Source organism: Bos indicus x Bos taurus, chromosome 10 (assembly GCF_003369695.1).
Source record: "Bos indicus x Bos taurus breed Angus x Brahman F1 hybrid chromosome 10, Bos_hybrid_MaternalHap_v2.0, whole genome shotgun sequence".
Classification (NCBI taxonomy): domain Eukaryota; kingdom Metazoa; phylum Chordata; class Mammalia; order Artiodactyla; family Bovidae; genus Bos; species Bos indicus x Bos taurus.
In genome coordinates this window covers 98,605,405-98,633,184 of record NC_040085.1, presented here as the reverse complement: position 1 = coordinate 98,633,184, position 27,780 = coordinate 98,605,405, and the positions used below count along the sequence as shown (strand labels likewise).

At 42.3% G+C, this 27,780-nt stretch overlaps 1 protein-coding gene across 2 annotated transcripts in view; it reads left to right on the top strand.

The window, feature by feature from the left end:
• Positions 1 to 27,780, top strand: part of SFXN1 (sideroflexin 1) — a 62,419-nt gene that overhangs the window by 20,773 nt on the left and 13,866 nt on the right. For both annotated transcript variants that reach the window (XM_027552657.1, XM_027552656.1), the window contains exons 3-7: positions 20,018 to 20,188; positions 21,100 to 21,198; positions 22,659 to 22,734; positions 23,300 to 23,385; positions 24,608 to 24,735. In XM_027552657.1, the coding sequence (XP_027408458.1) occupies positions 20,018 to 20,188; positions 21,100 to 21,198; positions 22,659 to 22,734; positions 23,300 to 23,385; positions 24,608 to 24,735 (560 nt within the window). The remainder of the gene's footprint in view (positions 1 to 20,017; positions 20,189 to 21,099; positions 21,199 to 22,658; positions 22,735 to 23,299; positions 23,386 to 24,607; positions 24,736 to 27,780) is intronic.

Here is a 27,780-nt window from a genome sequence, read left to right as displayed (position 1 = left end):
AATTCAATCCGGGGCCAGAGACGAGGCTTGATCACTCAGAGCTTTTGTGTAATAAAGTTTTATTAAAGTATAAAGGAGAGAGAGAAAGCTTCTGACATAGGCATCAGAAGGGGGCAGAAAGAGTACCCGCTTGCTAGTGTTAACAATGAAGTTATATACTCTCCAGTGAATCCAAAGAATGTCTGGAGGTTGTAAAGACCTCATCAGACCTACTCCCATAATTTACATTTTAAGATAACACTGTCCTCAGGCAAGATACATCCTTGTAAAGACCAGGTCTACTCCCATAATTAACATTTTAAGATAACAGAAGGTTGAATCCAAAGACTGTCCTTAGGCAGGATACATCATTGGTATATAATCCTAAGGAATGTGGAGAAAGAAAAAAAGTTTGTCCTTTCTTCCTCCTTGAGAATTCCAGACCCCTCTCTCTTTGGGGACCCCTAGACTCCTTATCAACCTGCCTAGGAAATGACTCTCTCATTCCCCCCTTTTCTTTTAGGAGAATTATGTTGCCTAGGGAAAAGGGGCGTCGTTCTCGTTCCATAACTGCTTCAGAGCTGACAAGGGGCGTTGTCCCTAAATTGGTGAGGCAACATATTCTCCTAATCCTCATATTGAGGATATCTGATCCAGGGGCCCCAAATAGTAGTTGGAGGAAGCTACAGCAGTAGCAGGAGTTTGAGCAACCATTTGTAACTTAAAAGCTTTCATGAGACTAGAAACAAATCCTGTTATACAATTACAGATGCAGGGAGCAAACAGCAAAAACAAAACAATCAGAATTAAAATTAAAAGTCACATTATGTCCATAGTTAAAGTACAAAGTTGCACCAGTCCATTTTAGGGTTGGTAGATGTCATCAGATGAAGAAGAGGCATCGCATGTGATTGTTGCCGAAGGTATTCACAGACTTGGAGAAAGTCTTTTCCTTGAAGTGGGGATGTCCACCATGGGAAGCCTTCCACTGACGAAGAGGGGAGCACTCCGAAGACCCAGCAGTTAGACCGATTGTGGAATGCAGCATAGGAGTGAGCCCAGGACAGGAAGACATTGTCTTGAGGATCCAACGGCAGACTCAGGATATTTGGAGTCAGCAGAAGTAGACTCATATAGATTATCAGGCCCATCTGCTGCCCTTTGCTTAACTCTAGAGCTTGGGTCAGAGCCACAAGCTCCGCTAACTGAGCATTGGTTCCCTCGGGGAGAGATTTTGCTTCCAAAACCTGTTCAGCAGTCACCACGGCGTAACCTGCTTTACGGTTTCCATCCTGAACAAAAGAACTGCCATCTGTAAATATTTCCATGTCAGGATTGGCTAATGGGGTATCCTTTAGATCCTTCCGAGCTGCATAGTTTAAAGTTAGGAATTGAAAACAATCGTGACCAGGTGTTTCATTTTCCTTCTCAGGAAGGAAAGTGGCAGGATTTAAATTTCCACAAACTTTAAGTTTAGTTACTGGTCCTTCTAACAACAATGACTGATACTTAAGAAGCCTACTGTCTGTCATCCAAATATTAACCTTAGAATGTAAGATTCCACTCACATCATGAGAAGTCAGTACAGTAAGGTTTCGTCCATTAATTATTTTTAAAGCTTCAGGTGCTAATAAAGCCGCTGCCCCAATTACTCTTAGGCAGTGGGGCCACCCACGTGAAACTACATCTAATTCTCTGCTTAGATAAGCAATAGGTTGCTGGTGAGGCCCTCGGGGTTGTGTCAAAACTCCCAATGCCACACCTTTTCTTTCAGTGACAAACAAATTAAATTCTGACCCTGTGGGCAAGATCAGAGCTGGAGCTTGCAGGAGAGCAGTCTGAAGAACCTTAAAAGCCTTTTGAGTTTCTGGAGACCAAACAAGTTTGTCGGTTTGGGCCTGTTGAGTTTCAGCTATAAGTTTATATAAAGGCCGAGCAAGTTCCCCATAACCTGGAATCCAAATGCGACAGTAACCTGTGATTCCCAAAAAATCCTCTCAATTGTCTTAAAGTCATAGGTAGGGGGTGATTTAGTATAGGTTTAATTCTCTCAGGGCCTATGGCCCTAGTCCCTTCTGATATGATTAGGCCCAGATATCTAACTGATTGCTGACAAAGCTGAGCCTTTTCTCTTGATGCCTTGTAACCACAGTCTGCCAGACAGTTTAAGAAATCTTCTGAGGCTCGCGAACAAGCTTCCTCTGTCTCAGCACAGAGCAAAATATCATCTACATATTGTAACACCACTGCTTCAGAACTATTAAAGTTTTGTAGATCCCGTGACAAACTTTGTCCGAATAAGTGAGGACTGTCACGAAATCCCTGGGGCAAAACTGTCCAGGTTAACTGAGAAGCTGGCTGTGTAGGGTCTTCAAAGGCAAATAGGAATTGACTTTCTTCTGCCAAAGGCACTGAATAGAAAGCATCTTTTAAATCAATTACTGAGAAATATTTGGCCCGTTCAGGAATTTCAGACAATAGAGTATAAGGATTAGGCACCACGGGGTGTAAAGGAACTACAGCCTCATTTATTATTTGTAAATCTTGAACTAGTCTCCATTTACCATTCGATTTCTTTATACCCAAAATAGGAGTGTTGCAAGGACTGTTACAGGGAATTAATAGTCCCTGCTCCTTTAAATTTTCGATGATGGGTTTTAACCCTTCCTTAACTTCAGGTTTCAGTGGATACTGCTTCTTATGTGGAAATGTGTGTGGGTCTTTGAGCTTAACAACTACAGGAATAGCATTTTGTGCTCGACCCACAGATTTTCCATCAGCCCATACTCTAGGATTTACATTTTGTTCAACTAAAGGGAGAGAAAGGGAGGGCTCCATATTCATGAAAACAGAGGCATGGACCTTGCTCAGTATATCCCTTCCCAAAAGGGGTGAGGGAGATTCTGGCACGATCAGAAACTCGTGTGAAAACAGCACAGAATCCCAGTTGCAAGATAAAGAGTAACTGAAATAATACCTTTTGGCTCGTCCAGACAGTCCCATTACGGAAGCGGATCGGGAAGAAAGTGGGCCAGGGGCTTCAGTAAGCACAGAATAAGTTGCCCCAGTATCTAAAAGGAAATCGACGGATTGGCCCCCCACAACTATTAATACCCGGGGTTCCTCAGGTGTAATTAGGATGGGAGCTTGTGTGGGGACCCCCGGGCACCTTCAGTCCTGATTGTCTTGAGAGTCTGACCCAGGAGACCTACGCCTCTGGGGGCAGTCTCTCTTCCAGTGTGGTCCTTTGCAGACTGGACATGGAGCCGGGGGCGGCTTAGATGCCTGAGGGCAATCCTGCTTGAGGTGCCCCTCCTTTCCACAGTAATAGCAAGCCCATCCCTTTTCACCTGGGCCCCTCTGGGCATTTTTCTCAGGCTGTTTAAGAACGTTTTTCGTAGCCATGGCGAAGGCTTCCGCCTTTTCCTTTGTCTTTTTTTGCCTTTCTTTCTTTTCCTCATACTCCCTACCATAATAGACTGTCGGAGCCAGTTGTAACAGAGTATCTAAAGACTATCTAAAGAGTAAAGAGTATCTAAATTATCTAAAGTAACCAAATCATGGTCCATATGCCTGTTTTAATAGCTTACAGCGGATATCTGGAGCCGACTGAGTGAGAAATCTATCCTTTAAGATCACTTTTCCCTCTTTACTTTCGGGATCAATCTCAGTGAATCTGCGAAGGCCTTCTCTCAGTCTATCTAGGAATTTACCAGGAGCTTCTTTCTCCTCCTGTTCTATGTCTGCCAATTTGCCATAGTTTAAAGGCTTAGAACGCGCCTGCCTAAGTCCCTCAAGAATACATCTAACAAAATGACTCTGAGCCCATCTTCCTTTAGCTGTGTTGTAGTCCCAGTCTGGTTCTATAGTTGGGACCGCCTGATTCCCAGTGGGGAGGGCCGCTATCTCGTTCTCCCTCTTCCCTACTGATTCATTACCAAGCCATTCATCTCCATAAGCAACCGCTTTCCCCAAAACTCGAGTCTTTGACTCAGGAGTCAGCGTTTGTCCCAAGATATACATCACATCCTTCCAAGTGAGGTCATAAAGCAGAGTAACACCTTTAAAGGCTCTAATATATTTTTCTGGATCCTCTAAATAGTCTCCCAGATTCTCCTTGATTCTTTGTATTTCTTGATAAGAAAAAGGCTTATTAACTCTCACAGACTGATTATTTCTCCCGGTGGGTGTTTCATAAAGAGGCAACAGCTTGTGTGGCTGTTCTTCAGTCTCTCTGGCTGCTCTGCGCATATGATCCCAGGGATAGATTGGAGAAACCTGTTTTTCTTCTTCTCTTTGTCTCCTGTCCTCCATCTCATCTCTTACTTCGATGGTCTGAGTTTCTACTGAAACCAGAGTAGTCTGAGGTCGTACTGAGACAGGAGTTGTTTGGACCTCCACGTGGGCAGTTTGAATCCCAGTTTGGAGTCGCCGGTACGGGGGCAAAGTAAGAGGACAGGAGGGAGCTGAAGGTTTCACGCCCAAATCTATACCCTTAGGACATAAGTCTGGCATATTTAGCTGAGAGAAAAAGGGCAACACATATGCTACTTCTACCCATTTCCCTTGTTCCTTACAGAACCGGTCTATAATACTGTAGAACAGTATTATACTTAAGAGACCCTCCAACTGGCCACCGTTCGCCGTCCTCCAGTGGATACCGTGGCCATGCAGTATCACATAGGAAGACCAGGTGTGTCTTCTTTAAGCCCTGGGGATCAAATCTATCCCAGTTTTTCAGGATACAGTTCAAAGGAGTGAGGCTGGAATTGTTAGCTCCCATCTCTAAGAGAGAAAAAAAGCGACCAAGGCCATTTTTCTACCGGAGGCGTCCCTCCCTGCTCTAGATGGGGGTGTAGACAGACGTTACACCAAAACTTTTCCTTCCTGGTCGGACTTAGTCTGTCCCTTACCGACGCAGGGGCCGTACTCGTCCCTCCCGGTTCTACCACCGGGATGGGGTGGGGATGTACCAGGGGTAGACTTGATAGCATCCCTACTTGACGTCCAGCTCTTCACCCTTAACCTTGCTTGCCTCTGATGTCACCCGGGGTGAATCAGAGTAACGTTCTGGAACGCCACCCAAGCTAAGACCGCTAGGGGAAACATTCGTCACCTGAGTGCCTGTGCACGACCCTGAGTATTTCCTGACCACAATAAGACCAACGCGAACATAAAACTGAGATGTTCTTTCCAAGCATCACCACACCAGTATAACAGCTTCCTCTGATCCACTAAGAGCCGGCGTTACCAAAGAAAAAAAAACCCATCGCAGTCCCAATCTGAGTAACCTTTAACCTCAGAGATGTTCTGGGAGCTAGAGCTCCATCTAGCTTACGAACTTTCGATTCCTAGCGAGGCTAGACACTTTCTTGACTACCAATCCAAGTTTGGGACCTAAGCCACAGTACACAATAACAGTATAGATCACAAGTCCCTTGAAAGTCTATGATCCGATAGATTAGGTTAGTACTTCTAATTCCCAAGGAGTTATGAAATGGTCAACGAGACTGAAAAGTTTGACCGAGAAAGGAGAGTTCAGTCCACACGCTTTGCCCATTTCTGGTCGGTTCCCGAAGGAGACATTGAGTGCCTCTTGGCATTGGCAGGTCGGTATAACGCCCCGACAGGTTTCTGCCATAAGCCGTATGAGATCACCGTGGAACCGCAGAGCAGAGCTCCTTACTTGTTTCACGCAGGGCATGCCATTCATTCACACAAGCACACGGTTGAGTTAGTAAAGCACAGCAGAAAACGTGTTCGCTAAGAGAACAAAGAACTAAAGCTCCAAGCATCCTTACCTTGTCCTGAAGGATCCCGGACGAGCCCCCAAGATGAAAGGTTGTTGTTGAATCAACGCGAATACACCGGGATTCTTGGCCCCCGGCGGAGAAGAATTCAATCCGGGGCCAGAGACGAGGCTTGATCGCTCAGAGCTTTTGTGTAATAAAGGTTTATTAAAGTATAAAGGAGAGAGAGAAAGCTTCTGACATAGGCATCAGAAGGGGGCAGAAAGAGTACCCGCTTGCTAGTGTTAACAATGAAGTTATATACTCTCCAGTGAATCCAAAGAATGTCTGGAGGTTGTAAAGACCTCATCAGACCTACTCCCATAATTTACATTTTAAGATAACACTGTCCTCAGGCAAGATACATCCTTGTAAAGACCAGGTCTACTCCCATAATTAACATTTTAAGATAACAGAAGGTTGAATCCAAAGACTGTCCTTAGGCAGGATACATCATTGGTATATAATCCTAAGGAATGTGGAGAAAGAAAAAAAGTTTGTCCTTTTTTCCTCCTTGAGAATTCCAGACCCCTCTCTCTTTGGGGACCCCTAGACTCCTTATCAACCTGCCTAGGAAATGACTCTCTCACAATTTGCCTTGATTCATGGACCTGACATTCCAGGTTCATTTGCAATATTGCTCTTTACAGCATCGGACCTTGCTTCTATCACCAGTCACATCCACAGCTGGGTATTGTTTTTGCTTTGGCTCCATCCCTTCATTCTTTCTGGAGTTATTTCTCCACTGATCTCCAGTAGCATATTGGGCACCTACTGACCTGGGGAGTTCCTCTTTCAGTATCTTTTCATTTTGCCTTTTCATACTGTTCATGGGGTTCTCAAGGCAAGAATGCTGAAGTGGTTTGCCATTCCCTTCTCCAGTGGACCACATTCTGTCACATCTCTCCACCATGACCCGCCCGTCTTGGGTTGCCCCACGGGCATGGCTTAGTTTCATTGAGTTAGACAAGGCTGTGGCATAATGCCCTCCAATTCCATCCACGTTGCTGCAAATCGCAAAATTTCATTCTTTTTTATGATGAGTAGCATTCTCTCTCTCTCTCTCTCTCTCTCTCTCTCTCTATATGTATATCAATCAGTTTAGCTCAGTTCAGTCGCTCAGTCGTGTCCAACTCTTTGCAACCCCATGAATCACAGTACGCCAGGCCTCCCTGTCCATCACCAACTCCCGGAGTTTACTCAAACTCATGTCCATCGAGTCAGTGATGCCATCCAGCCATCTCATCCTCTGTCGTCCCCTTCTCCTCCTGTTCCCATCCCTCCCAGCATCAAGGTCTTTTCCAATGAGTCAACTATATATATATATATATCTATATATATATATATATATATATATATGTATGTATGTATATACACCACATCTTCTTTATCCACTCGTCTGTTGATGGATATGCAGCTTTCTTGATAAATGACCGTGCTGCTGCTGCTGCTGCTGCTGCTAAGTCGCTTCAATCATGTCTGACTCTGTGTGACCCCATAGACGCCAGCCCACCAGGCTCCCCCGTCCCTGGGATTCTCCAGGCAACAACACTGAAGTGGGTTGCCATTTCCTTCTCCAATGCATGAAAGTGAAAAAATAAAGTGAAGTCGCTCAGTCGTGTCCGACTCTTAGCGACCCCATGGAAGGCAGCCTATGAGGCTCCTCCATCCATGGGATTTTCCAGGCAAGGGTACTGGAGTGGGGCGCCATTGCCTTCTCCGAAATGACCATATAAGAAATATTAATCTTTGAAGCTTCGTGGACACAAAGGGTTTCTGTCTTATTCTGCATGTTCTGTCTGTTCTTGCTAATTTCTTGGCTGTTTGCTTTTTGGTTGGTTGGTTGTTTTACAGTCCTTTAAAAAAAACAATAGAAAAACCACTCTTAGCTAGCTAGCCATATAGGCCACAGACAGTAATTTTCTGACTCCTGCTCTCAGGGAAAGTTAGAAGCTGAGAATTGGATTAGTGTGAGCTAGAAGCCTAAACGTGCCGTAAATAATGCATGCAGGGTACATACCTGGCTGTCACGTGGGTAGTCAGGGAAGCCAAGGGCAGTCTACAAACTGTTGCCGAGCACTGAGCTGGCCAGGTCCTGGCATGCGCAGCCGTGCAGAAGGAGGGCTCCCTGGGCAGAGAACATCTTGGAGCCCTGTGAGCAAGTCCTGAGAAAACAGGCAGTGGAAGAGAGCAGAAATGTTATTCTGGGAATTCTGACAAATAAAATGTTCTGTGATTCTGGAACAAAAGCCAAGAAAAGAAGAGAGGTAGAGAGGTAAAGACAGCTAGGGGAGTTGAAACGAAGCCATAAAGGAGATTGCAAAGCCCCTAAACCTGTAAGAGCAAAAGTAAAACCTTCACTGGAGCCAGTGGTGGAGAACTCAGGATGTCAGTGGTACCGAGGAGCAGCAGACACAGAGACGCTGGGGGTGAACCTGAGCCGCTCTCCAAGGGTGAGAATCCAGGGTCGGCAGACTTCCTATGCGAAGGGCCAGATGTAAATATTTTCACTTTTCAAGCCCTACAGTCTTATTCTTTTGTGTTGTTTTGCGTGTTCACCACCCTTTAAAAATGGAAAAACCATTGTTAGCTTCCCAGCCATTTAAAAATAGGACATGATTTGTCAACTTCTGACCCAGGTGAAAAAGTGAGAGTGTGCAAAGGATTGTATTTCAGGAGAATAGAGGGTGGCGCGTGAAGACGTAATTCACTGATGCTTCTCAAGGAGAAATTAGAAAAATGCGGACAAAGCAATATTAAGTAAATAAAGAATTTTCCTCTGGTGAAATATCTAGAAATTAAACTCACTCTGTTGCAGGCAGAGACCCCCACAAAATGGAAATTTTTTTCCTTTTCTTTTTCTACAAAGAAACTTTAAAAAATGTTATAAGCAGCCAAAACAGGAAAAAAGTTATTTTAAAAAAGAACAAATGACAGAGAAGTCAACCTCTTCATCTGTGCACTGAGTACGTGAGGACAGCAAAAATGTGCTGGGTTTCCTGGAGAAAGCATGTAACTGAGGAACGTTATACCAGAGAGTCTGTTTAGAGAGGCAACAGAAAAATATACATCAAAAATGAACTCCTGGGGACTTCCCTGGCCCTTCAGTGATTAAGAATTCATCTTCCAATGCAAGAGGTGCCTGTTCGATCCCTGGTCTGGGAACTCACAGCCAAAAAGCCAGAAGATAAAACTGAATCAATATTGTAACAAATTTGATAAACGCTTTAAAAAATGGTTCACATCAAAAAAAAAAAGAGTCTTAAAAAAATTTAAAAAATAGCTCTTCATCAGTCCTTCTTATGAGGTCAAGAAATGAAGCAAAATTGAGTTCAAAAATAAGAAATCTGTAGTATGTAGTGATTCTGCAAACAATTCAAAATGGAATTGCCATATATCTAGCCATTCTGCTTCTGGGCACATACCCAAAGGAAGAGGCAGCAGGGTCTTAAACAGATATTTGCATCCTGGTGTTTATAGCAGCGTTACCCACAGCAGCCAAAGCTAGAAGCAATGCAAGTGTCCATGGAAGGATGAATGAAAAAATAAAACATAGTATATTCACACAATAGAGTACTATTTGGCCTTGAGAACAAAGGGAATCCTAACACATGCTCAGTTCAGTTCAGTCGCTCAGTCGTGTCCCACTCTTTGTGATCCCATGAATCGCAGCACGCCAGGCCTCCCTGTCCATCACTAACTCCCAGAGTTTACGCAAACTCATGTCCATTGAGTTGGTGATGCCATCCAACCATCTCATCCTCTGTCGTCCCCTTCTCCTCTTGCCCCCAATCCCTCCCAGCATCAGAGTCTTTTCCAATGAGTCAACTCTTCGCATGAGGTGGCCAAAGTACTGCAGTTTCAGCTTTAGCATCATTCTTTCCAAAGAAATCCCAGGGCTGATCTCCTTCAGAATGGACTGGTTGGATGTCCTTGCAGTCCAAGGGACTCTCAAGAGTCTTCTCCAACACCACACTTCAAAAGCATCAATTCTTCGGCGCTCAGCCTTCTTCACAGTCCAATGCTCACATCCATACATGACCACTGGAAAAACCATAGCCTTGACAAGCCAGACCTTTGTTGGCAAAGTAATGTCTCTGCTTTTGAACATGCTGTCTAGGTTGGTCATAACTTTCCTTCCAAGGAGTAAGCGTCTTTTAATCTCATGGCTGCAGTCACCATCTGTAGTGATTTTGGAGCCCAGAAAAATAAAGTCTGACACTGTTTCCACTGTTTCCCCATCTATTTCCCATGAAGTGATGGGACCGGATGCCATGATCTTCGTTTTCTGAATGTTGAGCTTTAAGCCAACTTTTTCACTCTCCACTTTCAGTTTCATCAAGAGGCTTTTTAGTTTCTCTTCACTTTCTGCCATAAGGGTGGTGTCATCTGCATAGCTGAGGTTATTGGTATTTCTCCCGGCAGTCTTGAGTCCAGCTTGTGCTTCCTCCAGTCCAGCGTTTCTCATGATGTACTCTGCATGGAAGTTAAGTAAGCAGGGTGACAATATACAGCCTTGACATACTCTTTTTCCTATTTGGAACCAGTCTGTTGTTCCATGTCCAGGTCTAACTGTTGCTTCCTGACCTGCATAAAAATTTCTCAAGAGGCAGGTCAGGTGGTCTGGTATTCCCATCTCTTTCAGAATTTTCCACAGTTTATTATGATAAGACATATATATTCATTTGTAAAACTAATTGTTGAATTAATGACTAAGAAATACCCCAGAGTTCTCCTTCTTCTACCAAAAGACAAACTATCTGTGACCTTTCGGAGGAGGATATCTCAAAGGGTTAGTTAGCATCAAAGAAGAATCATGTATAGTGTAGCTTCAGGAAGTATGAATACCAATAATCTGTAGTCTTCGTGAGATTCCAACAATGCCACTTTAATGTAAACCCAACCGAAGGTAATAAAAATGGCTAACATTACAAAGCAGGACAAAAGTAACTGCAAATAAAAAGGAAGTTGTATGAAAATCAGACAAAATTCAATTCAGGGCAAATAGATCAGAAGAAAATTGATATTGAGAAAATGAACGTGGTCAGTATTCATGAAACAGTGGTTAATGTTGCATCAAATACACAAAGAAAAGACCGTTAGAAATACAGACAGAACTTGATTAAACACAGTCATCTAATCACATCAGAGTTGTTCAATCCTTTCCTTTAACTGTATGAAAAGAAAAACCAAGAATAAAATCACAAAGTAAAAATAATGAGAAAATTAATATCAAAACTTAGGGGATTGTGCCAAAATTGTACTGTGAAGGGAAGTTTATAGTTTTACATGTCCCTCTGATTAAACATTAAAGGCTGATGACAAATGAACTGAGACTTCAGCTTAAAGAAATTAAAGAGCAGCACAAAATAATAAACAGAAAATAGCAATACCACATGGCACATGCCGTGGGCTGATACTGCCTGCAGCACTTTACATGCGTTCATTTAAGCGTCACAGCAAAAGTAAATGCTATTCGTGTGCCCATTTTTCAGATGAAAGAACCAAGGCAGGAAAGTTTAGCTGGCTCCGAGTCCTGCCGCTGTTAAGGGACAGAGCCAGCATAGGAACCAGACAGTCTGACTCCAGAGTACATGTTGTTAACCACTCCACAGACTGCTTTTCAAGGAAAACAGAGGGAAGTTCGTATTTGTTTAAAGTCAGAAATTAATAGAAAAATAAATGTAAAAACGAGTTCTTTGATAAACCTAGAGAAAGATAAGCCTGTAGCACATCTAATCAATACAAAATAAATACATAAAATTCAAACTATATAGCAAGAGGATAAGAAAGTTTCCTATGGGAAATAGAAATATAAAAATAAAGCCTACTATTTAGCTCTTTGCTAAAAATTTCAGAAATCTTAGTAAAATATCTCTGCTGCTGCTGCTGTTAAGTCACTTCAGTCATGTCTGACTCTGTGTGACCCCATAGACGGCAGCCCACCAGGCTCCGCCGTCCCTGGGATTCTCCAGGCAAGAATACTGGAGTGGGTTGCCATTTCCTTCTCCAATGCATGAAAGTGAAAAGTGAAAGTGAAGTCGCTCAGTCATGTCCAACTCAGCGACCCCATGGATTGCAGCCCACCAGGCTCCTCTGTCCATGGGATTTTCCAGGACATTTCCAGGAATATTCCAAGAATACTGGAGTGGGGTGCCATTGCCTTCTCATTCTATCGCTCTATGAATATACAAATTACCAAAATTGACTCAATGCAAAAGAAGGCAAGGAAAGAGAAAAAAGGAATAAGGAAGAAATGAGATGAATAAAAAATAAAGAGAAAGATGGAATAAATAAATAAATATAAAACTTTCCCACTAAAATCTCTCAGACCAGTTAGCATCACAGGTGAAAGAAATCATTTCTTCATTGGAAGAAACAACACCAATTCCATCACAAACTTTCCCAGAAAAGAGAAGAGGGGGAAAGTCTTCCTCATCCATTTTATGACACTACTGACAGCAAAGCCAAAGGGATTGCAAGAAAATTACAGACCAATATCCCTCATTAACATAGACATAAAAATCCTCAATAAAATTAACAGCTTAAAGCTAGCCACATAAAAAATGGATAATACCCAAAATAAGCAGAACCCAAATGTGGTTTATTACAACAATGCAATTTCATTTTAACATTTGGAAATTACTGTATTAGTAGACTATGACAGAAAAACATATGGTCATCTCAACAGATGCAGAAAAAGCAGACAGAAGAATCCAACATCAATTCATGATAAAATTCTCAGCAAACTAGGAATAGAAGGAATAAAGTACATCTAAGAAAACCCTACAACAGACACCAAATTTAATGATGAAAGAATGAAAACTTTTCCCCTGAGATCAAGAACAAAGCCAAGAGTTCAACAGTCACTACTTTCATTTAGCATTGTGCTGAGTGGCTAGTAGTCCAGTAAGAAAAAATAGCAACATAAAAGATGTATAGACAGGAAAGGAACTAAAACTGTCTTCATTCACAGAAAGCATGATCATCTGTGTAGGAAAAATCAACCAAAAATGCAAAGAGTGTGTTTAGCCCAATCACAAGATATAAGATCAATATAGAGAAATTAGTTGAGTTTCTATTTGCTGCTGCTGCTGCTGCTGCTAAGTCACATCAGTTGTGTCCAACTCTGTGCGACCCCATAGACGGCAGCCCACCAGGCTCCCCCATCCCTGGAATTCTCCAGGCAAGAACACTGGAGTGGGTTGCCATTTCCTTCTCCAGTGCATCAAAGTGAAAAGTGAAAGTGAAGTCGCTCAGTCGTGTCCGACTCTTAGCGACCCCATGGACTGCAGCCTACCAGGCTTCTCCATCCATGGGATTCTCCAGGCAAGAGTACTGGAGTGGGGTGCCATTGCCTTCTCCGTGAGTTTCTATTTAGTAACAGTTAATAACTGGAAATTGAAATTTTACAAATAGTATTTTCAGTAGCAACAAAAATATTAAATGCCTGATTTCAAGATTTACTATCAAGCTCAAGTAATCAAAACAGTATAGCATTGGCATAAAGATAGGTATATACATCACTGGAACAGAATAGAGGATCCCAAAATAGGATTCTCAGGATAATTCAGTAGAGAAAGAATATTCTGTTAGATGAGTGGGTCTGGAAAAATGGATTTTCATATTAAAAAAAGTATTAATCCTTAAAACCATAAACATAACTTGAATGATAAACCTAAATATACAAGCTAAACTATAAAGCTTCTAGAAGGAAGCAAGATAAAAGCTGTATGACTTTGGGATAGGCAAAGATTCCTTAGGCTGTAAGCATAAAGAATAAGGGAAAAGTTACGTCTCAACACTGCAGAAGACACTGCAACAACGCAGTTCACAAACTGGAAGAAAACATTTGCAAAACTTACAGCTCATAAGGGACTTACATCAAGAATGTATACCTGTGGCGGATTCATTTTGATATTTGGCAAAACTAATACAATTATGTAAAGTTTAAAAATAAAATAAAATTAAAAAAATAAATAAATAAACAAAGAAGAGATAAAGAATTCTTTTAAACCCAATTTTTTAAAATGGCCCAAAGATTTGAGTAGCCTGCTGACACTCAACCAAAGAAAATATAGAATATCAAGCAAGCACACAGAAAGGTGCTGAGCATAATTAGTTGTCAGGGAGATGCAAATTAAAACCACAGTGAAGTATCATCTCACACCTGTCAGAATCAAAAAGACAACAAATAACAACTTTCCGTGAGGATGTAGAGAAAAGGGAACCCTCATGTCCTGTTGGTGGGAATGTATAGAATGGAGATTCCTTTAAAAATTAAAACCATTAGGTGGTGCAAACATAATTGCGGTTTCAGATCGTGACTTTTAAATCATAACTAGGCTCAAACACATCTTTATTAATCAAAATAGGAACCATCACAATCAACACATTTTTGCCAACGAGAAATAAGTTTGTTTATTCCTGTAGCATAAAAATCCGTGCTTGGGGATCCGATGAACTCTGGGAAAGCGTTTTCCAAGCCCCCTGCTGGTTGTGGAAGCATTTTCCCTGCAAAAAGGGATCAAGATGCTTGAAGGAGTGGTAGCCGGTTGGTGAGAGGTCAAGTGAATGTGGTGGAGGAGGCAAAACTTCGTAGCCCAACTCGTTCACCTTTTGATGTGTTCGGTGTGCAAAGTGTGGTCCGGCGTTGTCACGAGAAGACCGGGGGCCGTTCTGTCGACCAGTGTGGGCTGCAGGTGCCACAGTTTTCATGCATCTCATCAATCTGCTGAGCACGCTTCTCAGATGTGGTGGTTTCACTGGGATTCAGAAAGCTCTGGTGGATCAGACCAGGAGCAGACCACCAAACAGTGACCATGACCCTTATTTTGGGTGCAAGTTGGGCTTTGGGAAGTGCTTCGGAGCCTCTTCTCAGTCCAGCCACTGAGCAGGTCATTGCTGGATGTCATATAAAATCCACTTGTCACACATCACAATCCGGTTGAGAAATGGTTCACTGTTATTGTGTAGAATAAGAGAAGACGACGTTTCAAAGCAACAATTTTTTGATCTATGGTCAGCTTGTGAGACACCCACTTACCGAGCTTTTTCACCTTTCCAGTTTGTTTCAAATGCCAAACGACCACAGAAAGGTCGATGTGGAGTTCTTCAGCAACTTCTCATGTAGTTTTAAGAGGATCAGTTTCGATGGTTGCCCTCAGTGGTCCTTGTCAACTTCTGATGGCCGGCCGATGGGCTCCTCATCTTCAAAGATCTCGTCTCCTTGGCAAAATTTCTTGAAGCACCGCTGCACTGCATGTTCATTAGCAGTTCCTGGGCCAAATGAGTTCTTGATGTTGCGAATTGCCTCTGCTGCTTTACAACCCATTTTGAACTTGAAAATCACTCAGATTTGCCTTTTGTTTAACGTCATTTCCATAGTCTTAAAAAAATATGAAATATATAGCAAGTAATATGGAGAAGGCAATGGCGCCCCACTCCAGTACTCTTGCCTGGAAAATCCCATGGATGGAGGAGCCTGGTAGGCTGCAGTCCATGGGGTCGCTAAGAGTCGGACATGACTGAGCGACTTCACTTTCACTTTTCACTTTCATGCATTGGAGAAGGCAATGGCAACCCACTCCAGTATTCTTGCCTGGAGAATCCCACGGATGGGGGAGCCTGGTGGGCTGCCATCTATGGGGTTGCACAGAGTTGGACACAACTGATGTGACGTAGCAGCAGCAGCAGCAGCAAGTAATAAGACATTTCACAACAAACTGTGGAAAATTCTTAAAGAGATGGAAATACCACACCACCTGACCTGCCTCCTGAGAAATCTGTATGCAGATCAAGAAGCAACAGTTAGAACTGAACATGGAACAACAGACTGCTTCCAGATCCGGACAGGAGGACGTCAAAGCTGTATATTGTCACCCTGCTTATTTAACGTATATGCAGAGTACGCCATGCAAAATGCCAGGCTGGATGAAGCACAAGCTGGAATCAAGATTGCTGGGAGAAATATCAATAACCTCAGATGTGCAGATGACACCACCCTTATGGCAGAAACCAAAGAAGAACTAAAGAGCTTCTTGATGAAAGTGAAAGAGGACAGTGAAAAAGTTGGCTTAAAACTCAACATACAGAAAACTAAGATCATGGCATCCGGTCCCATCACTTCGTGGCAAATGGATGGGGAAACAATGGAAATTGTGAGAGACTTTATTTTCTTGGGCTCCAAAATCACTGCAGATGGTGACTGCAGCCATGAAATTAAAAGACACTTGCTCCTTGGAAGAAAAGTTATGACCAACCTAGACAGCATGTTAAAAAGCAGAGACATTACTTTGCCAACAAAAGTCTGCCTAGTCAAAGCTATGATTTTTCTAATAGTCATGTATGGATGTGAGAGTTGGACCATAAAGAAAGCTGAGTGGTGAAGAATTGATGCTTTTGAACTGTGGTGTTGGAGAAGACTCTTGAGAGTCACTTGGACTACAAGGAGATCCAACTAGTCAATCCTAAAGGAAATCAGTCCTGAATATTCATTGGAAGGACTGATGTTGAAGCTGAAGCTTCAATACTTTGGCTACCTGATGTGAAGAACTGACTCATTTGAAAAGACCCTGTTGCTGGGAAAGGTTGAAGTCAGGAGGATGAGTTGGTTGTATGGCATCACTGACTCGATGGACATGAGTGTGAGTAAGCTCCAGGAGTTGGTGATGGACAGGAAAGCCTGGCGTGCTGCAGTCCATGGGATCACAAAGAGTCAGACACGACTGAGCTACTGAACTGAACTAAATAAGTCATTAGCAAAAAACGATAAAGCAAGGAATGCACATTAAAATGATGTATAACATAACCACATTTATTTAAGTATGTATTCCAGTATCAAATGGCAAAATTCATCAGCGCAAAACCATAATTACTTTTGCACCAACCCAATACATACATATATCAGTTCTACTCCTGGGTTTTCAAAAAAAGATATATGTACACCTATGTTTATTGCAGCATTGTTTACAATAGCCAAGATATGGAAGCAATCTAAGTACCAATCAATAGATGAATGGTTAAGAAGTTGTGATAAATATAGATATGTAAAAACTATATTACTCAGCCATAAAAAAAAAAAGAATGAAATCTTGTCATTTCTGAGAACACAGCTGGACTTGGGTGTGTTATGCTAAATGAAACAAGTCAGACAGAGAAAGACAAATACTGTATGATTTTACTTGTGTAGAATAAGAGAAGACGACGCTTCAAAACAACAATTTTTTGGAATCTAAAAAATGAAACAAATGAACAAACAAAACGAACACAAACTCACAGGTACAGAGAACAGACAGGTGGTTGTTAGAGAGGAGGTTGTGGAGAGGAGAGGGATAAGTGAAGGGGATTAACTCCCAACTGGTACAAACTCCCACTTACTGAATTGTCATCGTTGTTCAGTCACTTAGTCACGTCCAACTCTTTGTGACCCCAAGGGCTGCAGCATGCTGGTCTTCCCTGTCCTTCACCATCTCCCAGAGCTTGATCAAACTCATGTCCATTGAGCTGGGGAGGCCATCCAACCGTCTCATCCTCTGTTGCCTTCTCCTCCTCCTGTCCTCAGTCTTTCACAGCATCAGGGTCTTTTCTAATTTCAAAAGAAATGAGTCACAGGTATGAAATGTACATTGTGGGGATATGTCAAGAATTATAATTTGAATATCTTTGTAAGGTGGCAAATGGCAGCTAGACTTATAATTTTGAAATGTATAGAAGTACTGAATTACTATGGTGTGTACCAGAAGCTCACACAGAGTTGTAGGTCAGCTATCCTGCAAAAACAAACTCATGGAAAAGAGCTCAGATTTGTGGTTACCAGAGGCAGTGGGTAAAGGAGAGGAAGTGGATAAAAGCAGTCAAAAGTTACAAACTTCCAGTTACAAGATAAGTACTTGAGATATGATATACAACATGATAAATAAAATTAACACTTCTATACATTATATATAAAAATTGTTTAAAGAGTACATTCTGAGTTCTGATCACAAGAATCTTTTTCTATTTCTTTAATTTTGTATCTGTATATATGAATGTTCGCTAAACAACTATTACGCTGATCATTTCACGATGTATGTAAGTCAAGTCATTATTTTGAACATCTTAAACTTACATAGTGCTGTATGTGAACTATATCTCAACAAAACTGGAAGAAAAAAGAGAGTATATACTAGAAAGTCTAAAGTAAAAAACAAAAACGACAAATACCACTTTATGCCTACAAGAATGGCCAAAAAGAGAATTGATCAGTGTGAGGCAAGCGCAAGACGCTGGGCGTCGTCTTTAAAAGAAGTCCTTTGAATAACTGGAAGAATATGTGGTAGGCCTGGATATGTTACAGAGGTTTCAGTTCTCTCCAGATTAATACAGTTCTGGTCAAAATACAATTGTGATCACCTATAAAATTAACAAAATAATAGCTAAGGCAGGTTTGAAAAAGCGGAAGAGGAATGGGGTGAAGGATCACTGCTGCACGAGACATGAAGTGGACTGTCATACAGTGGCAGCTAACACGTCATAAATCAACTATATTCCATTAAAAAAGTAATTAAAAAAATAAACCATCGATTGCAATAGTGGCTTCGACACCACAAGATGAGGGGATTACTGTGGAACGGCCGGAAAGCAAGCCTAACGTTCGTAAAAGCTCGACTGGTGATAAAGATAACATTGAAATCTTCATATTGGAATGGAAGACCAGCCAACTGGAAACAGAAGTTAAGCAATTTCTCGTATTTGTATCTTAAGGTAAATTCCAAATCTATTAAAAACTTTAAGTGACAAAACAAACAAAAAGACTATTAAGAAAATGCAAGAAGTGTCTGTAAACATACCTATAACCCTACAACGGGTCACACCTTTCTGGGCAGAGCCTTATTTTCTTCCTGTGCTGTGCTGGGTCATGTCCAGCTCTTTGCAACCCCGTGACCTGAATGCATAATAATAAAAATTTTCATGACAGCAGATAACCTAACTGAACAAAATTATCCACATTGTATAAAGAGTACAACAGGCTACTTAGATAATGACGATGGGACCGCTGCAGAGGTTAAGAAAAGGGACATACTCAAGTCGAGAAAAAGGATAAAATATTTAGTTTTAATGTTTTACATAGTTTTTATCTCAGAGAATATACTCATTTCTAAGTAATCTTGGATGTGGGGAAAGTTTTATTTATAAGGATGTTTACTTCCTCATCCTTTACCAGTGGAAAATGTTAAATGCAGTTGCAGTGTCCTACAGCAGGGATTAGGATTTCTATGGCTGCCTTAACACATGACCACAAACTGAGTGACTTAAAATAATGGAAATGTATGGTCTGAAATCAAGGTGTTTGCGGGGCTCCCTCTGACAGCCCTAGGGCAGATCCTTCTTTATCTCTTCCAGCGTCTGGAAGCCCTAGGCTTGTAGCCATGCCTCTCAAATCTCTGTCTCCCTCATCACATACCCTTCTTTATGTGGCTGCGCTTGGTCTTACAAAGACATCAGTCATTGAACTTGCACCCCCTTCCCCGCAATCCAGCATGACATCATCTTAACTACATAATTAACAGCCCTGTTTACAAATAAGGTCATATTCTGAAGTTCCATGTGAGTGTGAATTTTGGGGGGAAAAGTATTCAACCCAGTATAGATGATATAGAATATATGAAGATACAGAGAAAGGTTTACAAAATAGCATTGATTAAAAAGGTGATAAATGCATCATATACATCCATCTAGAAAAACCTGAAAGGGTATTCAGTAAGCATTACCAGTGGCTGTGAATCAGGGAAAGCTCGAATGGTTTTAGTTATGCTAATGAATTTCTGTGTTTTCTAAATTTCTTGCAAGGAATATGTATTTCTTTGATAAGGAAATATAATGAACCTTTCTAGTCTAGGTTTTCAAAATACAGGTTTAAGAATGACTTCATGTTCTTGATTGCCACAGCCTTTGTCTAATGAGGTAAAAATATCTTAGAGTTTACAGAGTTCAAAGTACATTTTAAAATGTCATTTAAAACAAAGAATATTTCAAAGTTGAATAGTTCCCTATTATACACAAATTTTTGTTTTTCCAAATTATAGATAAGTTGAGATTTGTGGGTTTAAAATGCTCATTTTAAGTGTATACTGTCCATTGTATTATTGGAATTTCCCTGACTTTATGACAGTTCGATTTTTCACTCTACCCAGACAGAGATGTTCTAGGTAGCACTGGTGAGAGACTTGGAATGAACAATTGCTGTGTTGCTTTTGCTGTTTTCCTAGGCAAGGAATCATTCCTTCAGGTCTCACAGAAAATGAATTATGGAGAGCAAAGTACATCTATGATTCAGCGTTTCATCCTGACACTGGTGAAAAGATGATTTTAATCGGAAGAATGTCAGCTCAAGTCCCAATGAACATGACCATCACCGGCTGCATGATGACATTTTATAGGTGAGTTCCGGCAGTGTCACAACACTTTGTTTTATATTCCAGGAGCTTAAAGCACATTTTTGTACTTGAATGGTTGTATTGAAATAAATGTCATTTCATGTGGAGTTTCATTTTGTATAAAAGTTACAATCCTGGGAGGTTGTTTTACCTTTTCCTTCTGTTGAATAGAACTCTCCTTGTTGCCCAAAAAGAGGTTGAATTTCTCCCTAAATCTTAGACTCAAAAGAAAATGAGAAAGAACGTTTAGAAAGCCTCTAAGCAGAGTCTCTTTGTAATCGATTCGTATAATATAGGTATAAGTATGTATGTAGGTGTAAACACCTAGGCTTATATGTGGAATGAGGGGGGATGAGAAATACTTAGCCTGCAGATAGCTTCTTTCTGTAAGAGAAGGGACCTGACGTTAATCACAGCAATTGAGTGCCTGCTCTTTGCTGGGCTCCCTTACAAGTTTAAGACAAGATTTAACTCCATCTTCACCTTAACCCAGCGATCCCATCCTCCAGGATCTAATGCCTGATGATCTGAGGTGGAATTAATGTAATAATAATAGAAACAACGTGTGCAATAAATGTAATGAGCCTGAATCATCCCAAAACCATCCCCCACTGCAGTCCGTAGAAAAATTGCCTTCCATGAAACCGTCCCTGGTACCATAAAGGTTAAGGACCACTGCCCTAGCCCTCTTAAGCTTGTTGCTATCCATAGTTCATGAATGAGCAAACTGAGAATCAGAGAGGATAAAACCCTGCCCAGCTCCACTGGTCCTCAGCCTCTGACGCAGAGCATCCAGTCCTGGGCCCAGCGCTCTCCCTGCTCCAGTCCGTCTCCCGTCTGGTTCCCGGCGCTCACGTCGTCAGAAGGCTAGATCCCAGGCGGCGGTGGGTGTGTGACGGATCTCTCTATTTCAGGACCACTCCAGCAGTGCTTTTCTGGCAGTGGATCAACCAGTCCTTCAATGCCGTGGTCAACTACACCAACAGAAGTGGAGATGCTCCCCTCACTGTCAAGTAAGACTGGAAGCGTTAACCAGCCTCTGCATTCCTCTGGTGTTCATTTGATCCAGTGGTGATGCCCTCCTGGTGAAAAAGTATATTTGTACAGATCGTTTATATGGTTCGGAATCTTAGGGAGCCTGTATCTCAGTAGTGTGTCTTTTCCTCCCTTTCTGCCTAAACACCAGTTTCCACAGCCTGCCTTCTCAGACATCATCTGTGCTGTTAGTGACGCTGGTAGGAAGGCAGGGCTCCCGCACCGGGAGCACATCCCCTTCACCCCCACGGATCACACAGCAGGCAGCTCGGGGCAGGCCTTGTGGGTTACACAGATAGCAGCATCAGCAGTGGGGGTCTCTGCAGAAATGCAGGGGATTTTATATCTGATTTGTCTTTAAAATAGGACGTCTCTGGAGCCTGAAAGAAAGTGAATGGATTTAAAATTTTGCCTCCTGTGAAAAAATGTTCAGGCAAGCTAAAGTGATTAGTTAACCAAAACTTTGAGCCTAACTGATATAACACTTCAAAGAATTTTTGGTTTTGTTTTAACTCTTAAATTGAGTTTGATCATCTGTATTCTTCTATTATCATCCTAGGGAACAAAGAATACTGAAATCTGCAACCCAGCAGTGCTGATCACACCTTCATTTCATCCAATTCTTGAATAAAAATTTATTTAAAAATAATAGAGAACTGCTTGGGCTTACTTGTATTTTGAGGATAAGATTTTTAGTATTTTTATACAGTAAGATGTCATTTTAAGAATGGCTGCACTGCATTTTTACTTTCAGTATATATAGCGATATTTTGAGAAGTATTTTTTATATAAGTCCATATGCTACAAACATTTAAGTTAATATGAATTTCCCCACATCTGTAGCTTCCTGCCCAGTCACAGCTTCCTTTCTTCCCCTCCCCGAGACATACATATTCTCCATGTCTACTTGTTTGGCGTGGTATTTAGGTTATATGTGAAGAATGCCATTTTTATATGGGTCTGCTTCCTTTTTGTATGAGTAGCTCTGCTGGCAGAGCTGAATATATCATTGATGAATCTTTTTTTAAATTTATTTTATTGAAGTATGGTTGATTTACAGTGTTTTAGTTTCTACTATGCAACAAAGTGATTCAGTTAAAATGCACACTCTTTTTCACATTCGCTTCCACTGTAGTCTGTCACAGGGTGTCGACTGGAGTTCCCTGTGCTGTTCAGGAGGACATTGCTGTTTATCCATTCTATATACAACGGCTTGCATCCGCTAAACCCAGCCCCCCACTGTGTTGCTCCCTCCCCTCTTCCGGCCTGGCAGCCACGAGGCTCTTCTCCTGAGCGTGTTCCTGTCTCTTCAATGAGTTCATTTGTGTTATATTTTATGGAATCTCTATTCTTAATCTTCTTCATTTCTTCCCAAAATGTCAGACTTGAGTTTTCTGACATACACTCATTGTTTTTGTACTATTTTCCTTCTTTTCAGTGAACTGGGAACAGCTTACGTTTCTGCAACAACAGGTGCTGTAGCAACAGCTCTAGGACTCAACGCATTAACCAAGGTATTCAGATTATTGTCTCCGTAGTAAAGCGTCTTAATTTGTTCTCACCTACCTGGCTCGAAGTCTCTCTGTTATTTCTCTAAATAGTTCAAGTCTGATGAATACTGTAGTCATCATCTTCAACTGTATTTTGTTTTTTTAAAAAGATTATATCATCACTAATAACATTTGCCAAGACACTAGTTTGTACCTGACACTGCGTATTAAGTGCTAAATGCTTCCCTACCACCCACACGGCCCACCAAGGCTGGGCGCTGGGCAGGGTGCCTTGGGGCACACCTCTGAAGAGTGGAGGAGTCAGCATCTAAACCCAAGACTTTGGGACTTCAAAACCCCTGCTCCATCATCCACATGCAGCCATCAAAATATGGATGTCCACCTGGTCCTAGGATGCCCAGGCTGGCAATATAAAAATAACCTCTAGGAAACAAGTTTTGAGCACACTTTTGGCCTGCGTTTCTATACAAGTAGGACTCTGTGTTGGTAGTGGTTTTTGAGAAGAAATAAGTATTTGCATTCAGTACTGTAGAAAAAATAAGATCTTTCGAAATTATCTTTTCTGCAGCATGTCTCTCCGCTCATAGGACGTTTTGTTCCCTTCGCTGCGGTAGCTGCGGCTAATTGCATTAATATTCCGTTGATGAGACAAAGGTAAGGTTAACATGCCCTCCTAGAGAGGACTTTTGCTTGACAGTAGGATCTCTTCTAATAAATTGCTTTGTTGAAACTTTAACAACTTTTGTTTTAATATTTGCAGATGAAATTATGTGAGATTTGCTTTCATATAATCTGGTAACAGGGTGAGGATAGGTCCATTGATGAAACAGGGTCAGCTCTGAGTTGCTGATTATTAAAGTGGACTGATGAGCATATGGGATTTGGACTAGTCTTTCTACTTCTGTATGATACAGAGTTTAAAAAAATAGATCTCAGACTTATGTCTGTGCCTGGAAAGCTTATTCTATAAAATAGGTTCTTCCCCCACCCAGATTTTCTTTTAGGGTTTAAGATAAGATTAATCTATATCTTTGGAAGTATTTTTTAGTACTGGCAAAAATTAAAGGAGAAGGAAGAATGAAAAAAAAAAAAGCATTTTGGAATGGATAACGAAAAACAGGGTAACAGAGGAGCGATAAATATAGCATTAGTGACCGTAGTTAAATATTCAGTAGTGCCTGTTCTTGTGGCTGCTTTATCAGTATTGTTAGCTTACTTAATGATGCTGTGAATTGTATCTCTCTATTTTCCTTTTTTTAGAAATTCAGGCAAGGCTTCATTGTTAGGGCATATTCTGGAGAAAAGACATAAAGAGACCAAAAAAGGCAGCTCCCACTTTTGAAGAGCCTGGAGCAAAAGCAGGGGGCTGGGGCAGGCCCCTGCGCGCAACCTAAGGACTGGGCAAAATGCCTCAGCCGCCGTCCTGCTGGACGCCTGGACACACCCCTGCCCTCACCACTATAAGGAACAAGCTGGCCCCCAACCGAGGGAGCAAGCAAGCCCCCAGCCAGCCAGCAAGCTAGAAAAGGAAGCTGTTACTTGTTTTCGCTCTCCACTGCTGCAGCAGGAGCCCCAGTTAAGCCTTGCCTGAATTTCTTTAAGTTACCTGTTCATCCTTTGAGTTCTATTGTTATTCAAAATGCTACCTTTTTCTTATTTTTTTACAAAGTTTGCTAGTGTTGTTTCCTTTTTGTGTCTATCCCACAAGGATTAAGCTTGTTCATGGCATTTAAAAATAAGGCTTATTAGGGCCAAAAATGACCCTGGAGTGCATTTTTGGATTAAGTAGGGACTTGATCTTTCACAGCGTAAGTACTGTTTCCAGCTGTTCCATGAACCGTCTGTGTATGAACTTTGCATGTGTCTTGCTCTCCAGGGAACTCAAAGTTGGCATTCCTGTCACAGATGAGAACGGGAACCGCCTGGGCGAGTCGGCAAACGCTGCCAAACAAGCCATCACGCAAGTGGTTGTCTCCAGGATCCTGATGGCAGCCCCTGGCATGGGTGAGGAGAACCTTGGCACCTGTTCATGTACTTGGCAGGTCTCGCTTGAACAAGCGTTGGTGTGCCAGTGAGCACCAACCATGAAGGATCCCTCCCTGAGGCGGCCTCTGGTGGTGGAGGCAGAAAATTGACCAAATAAGTCAGATATGTAATCTGTGGGATGGTTATAAGGGCTCAGGGGATACAGAGTGTGGGGATCTTGGAGTAGAAGTTTTATCAAACACAAGTCCGTGTGTGCAGTGAGGCCAAACGACAGAGTTTGGAGAAGAGGAAGATCTATTGCAGGGCTGTGCAAGGGCAACGTGGCTCATGCCCCCCCAAAAAACCCCAAAGCATTTAAAAACAAAGCATTCTTAAAGGCCACACGATGGGGAGGGGGTGCCGTGGGATGATTGGCTCATGCACAGTTCTCTGATTGGTTGATGGTAAGGTAACAAGGAGCTTAACAGCACAAGTCCTTGGGCACCGGACAGTCTGGGGCTGTGTGCTCATGATCGTCCTGAGATACTGTTATCTGGGTGCTTCAGAGGGGAGCTGCAGCAGAGGATGTGGGGGACGGGGTCTGTCCCAGGAAGACCCCAGAGGTCCTGCTTGGTGACAGGAGTAGATGAGGCAGATAAGGGGGAGGGTGGTTCCAGGCATGCATCTTCTGGGGCAGATGGAACAGCGAGAGATGGCTGAGGAATGCCTGGTGGCTTGGAAGCATCACAGGGCTGCGTGGGGAGAGAGAAGGGGGCAGGAACAGTGGACAGGGGAGCCGGGCTGACGTGGGCAGAGTGCGGATGGCTCTGCAGGCATTTGGAGCCCTGGCTGTAGTCCAAGGGGTGGGAGGCCATGCAGGGTTTTGAGCAGGGCAGTAGTAATAATAACCCAATTCGGGCTTTAACTGCATGACTCTGGGTGCCATGTTGAGAGTCAGCTGAAGAGGAACCAAGACTGGTGATTGGAGACTGGTCAGGATGGTGGTTGGACCAGGGCAGTTCACAGTACGGGTGATGAGGATTGGAAGAGAAAGAATTTGGTCTTAGTCAATCTTGACAAGAAACTTCTAACAGTTCGTGAATAAGAATAACTTATACTGAGGATTTATTTGTATCAATTGGAAACCATTGGAACACAAACCAAGTTGGGTTAATTCCAACAACTGTGAATAAAATGGCTGCCAGTATGGACTCAGTTTTGTCCGTTAGACTTGGACTCAGCATGATGAAATGCAGAGAATCTCTGTTGTAACTTAGCTCCTCTGAGAATCTCTCATCTACTCCTAAAGCTTCTTCAGCTACACTCAGACCAGGACTCTTAAGAAGGTTCTCAGAAACCAGAGGGCCCGAGAGTACGGTACTCTTTAAAGAAAAAAGAAAACAGAAATGAGTATCTTCGATTTCCTTGTCTAAATTGAGTGCAAACAGCCCTTGGCTATTTACTAAGCTCTCAAAGGAAGCACACTTACTTGAGTGCTGTTAGGTTTTCCCAGTGATGTGTTTTTGTTTGAATTCCTTTTGTCACTGAGAACGCTCATCAGCATTCCTCACAAGTAGGAGTGAACAAACAAGTTAAACAAAGAAAACTTTCTTCCTTTCCAACTACTGGCACTCCAGCTAATTGGTTATCTGATTAAAAAGCAGAGACGTTACTTTGCGGACAGAGGTCCATCTAGTCAAAGCTATGGTTTTTCCAGTAGTCATTTATCGATGTGAGAGTTGGACCATAAAGAAAGCTGAGCACTAAAGAATTGATGCTTTTGAACTGTGATGTGGAAAAGACTCTTGAGAGTCCCTTGGACGGCAAGGAGATCCAACCAGTCCATCCTAAAGGAAATCAGTCCCGAATATTCATTGGAAGAACTGATGCTGAAGCTGAAACTCCAATACTTTGGTCATCTGATGTGAAGAGCTGACTCATTGGAAAAGACTCTGATTCTGGGAAAGATTGAGGGCAGGAGGAGAAGGGGACAATGGAGGATGAGATGGTTGGATGGCATCACTGACTCAATGGACATGAGTTTGAGCAAGCTCCGGGATAGAATGAAGTACAGGGAAGCCTGGCGTGCTGCAGTCCATTGGGGTCGTAGAGTTGGACACGACTGAAAGACTGAACTGAACTGAACTGAACTGATTAACCACCGTTAAGTGATTTAACAAAGACATCCTCGTGCGACAGCAGTGTGCATGCACTGTAGGGGTGGGTGAACTGAGGAAACCACAGTCATGAAATGCAGGCCGAGAGTCCCCTGAGTCAGGAACCAGCACGTTGTCACTGACCTGTGGGGAGCTGGGGAGGCTGCCCTGGTATGCCTGCTCAGCCCAGGTCTCCAGATTTTATGAGACCAAGCTGGCCACTGCAGCTTCTACCCTGGGTAGGCTTTTGGTTTTGCTCTCTCCCGTTTTGAAATACAAAGCTCCTCTTTGGAGTTTAGGCATCCCAACAGCTTTGTTTCCAGTGGCTTGGTTATCTGAAACAGTATTTAGTCCCGGGAGAAGAGACAGTCTTCCTATCCCAGCAACATCTCTAAAGGTAATTGACATATTGGAATAGCTGTGACAGTTTAGTCTGATGGATAGTTGAGTCTGAATCATGAGTAAATGAACTGTGCTCTCTGATGGTTACGTGCATCATTGCAGCTTATCGTCCGGGCTAGTTTGGTACAGTTATCCCATTATATAGATGAGGAAAACAGAAAACCAAGGCTCAGAGCAGGGAGGTAACATTTTCTGGATCACCCAGCTAACAAGTGGTCTGTGTGACTCAAGGCAGGAATTTTTATACTGTACTCCACAGGGATGGACACCCGGGGAAGCCTGCATTTGTATCATTGGTACAGAAGGGAAAAGTTCCTGATGCTTGCATTGTTGCATATTTAATGTTAAAGTTCTCATCAAAATCATAAAATTTTCTAGCGGGCATAGAGCATTGTGTTATTTTTCAAAACTTTAACAAATAGAAACAGTGGGAGTTTTTTTAATGCTAAGATATTTTAAAGAATATTGCAATGGCTTTTACTCTGCCAGTGTGAAACTAGTCTGCAAGTAATATAAGCCTTTCGTG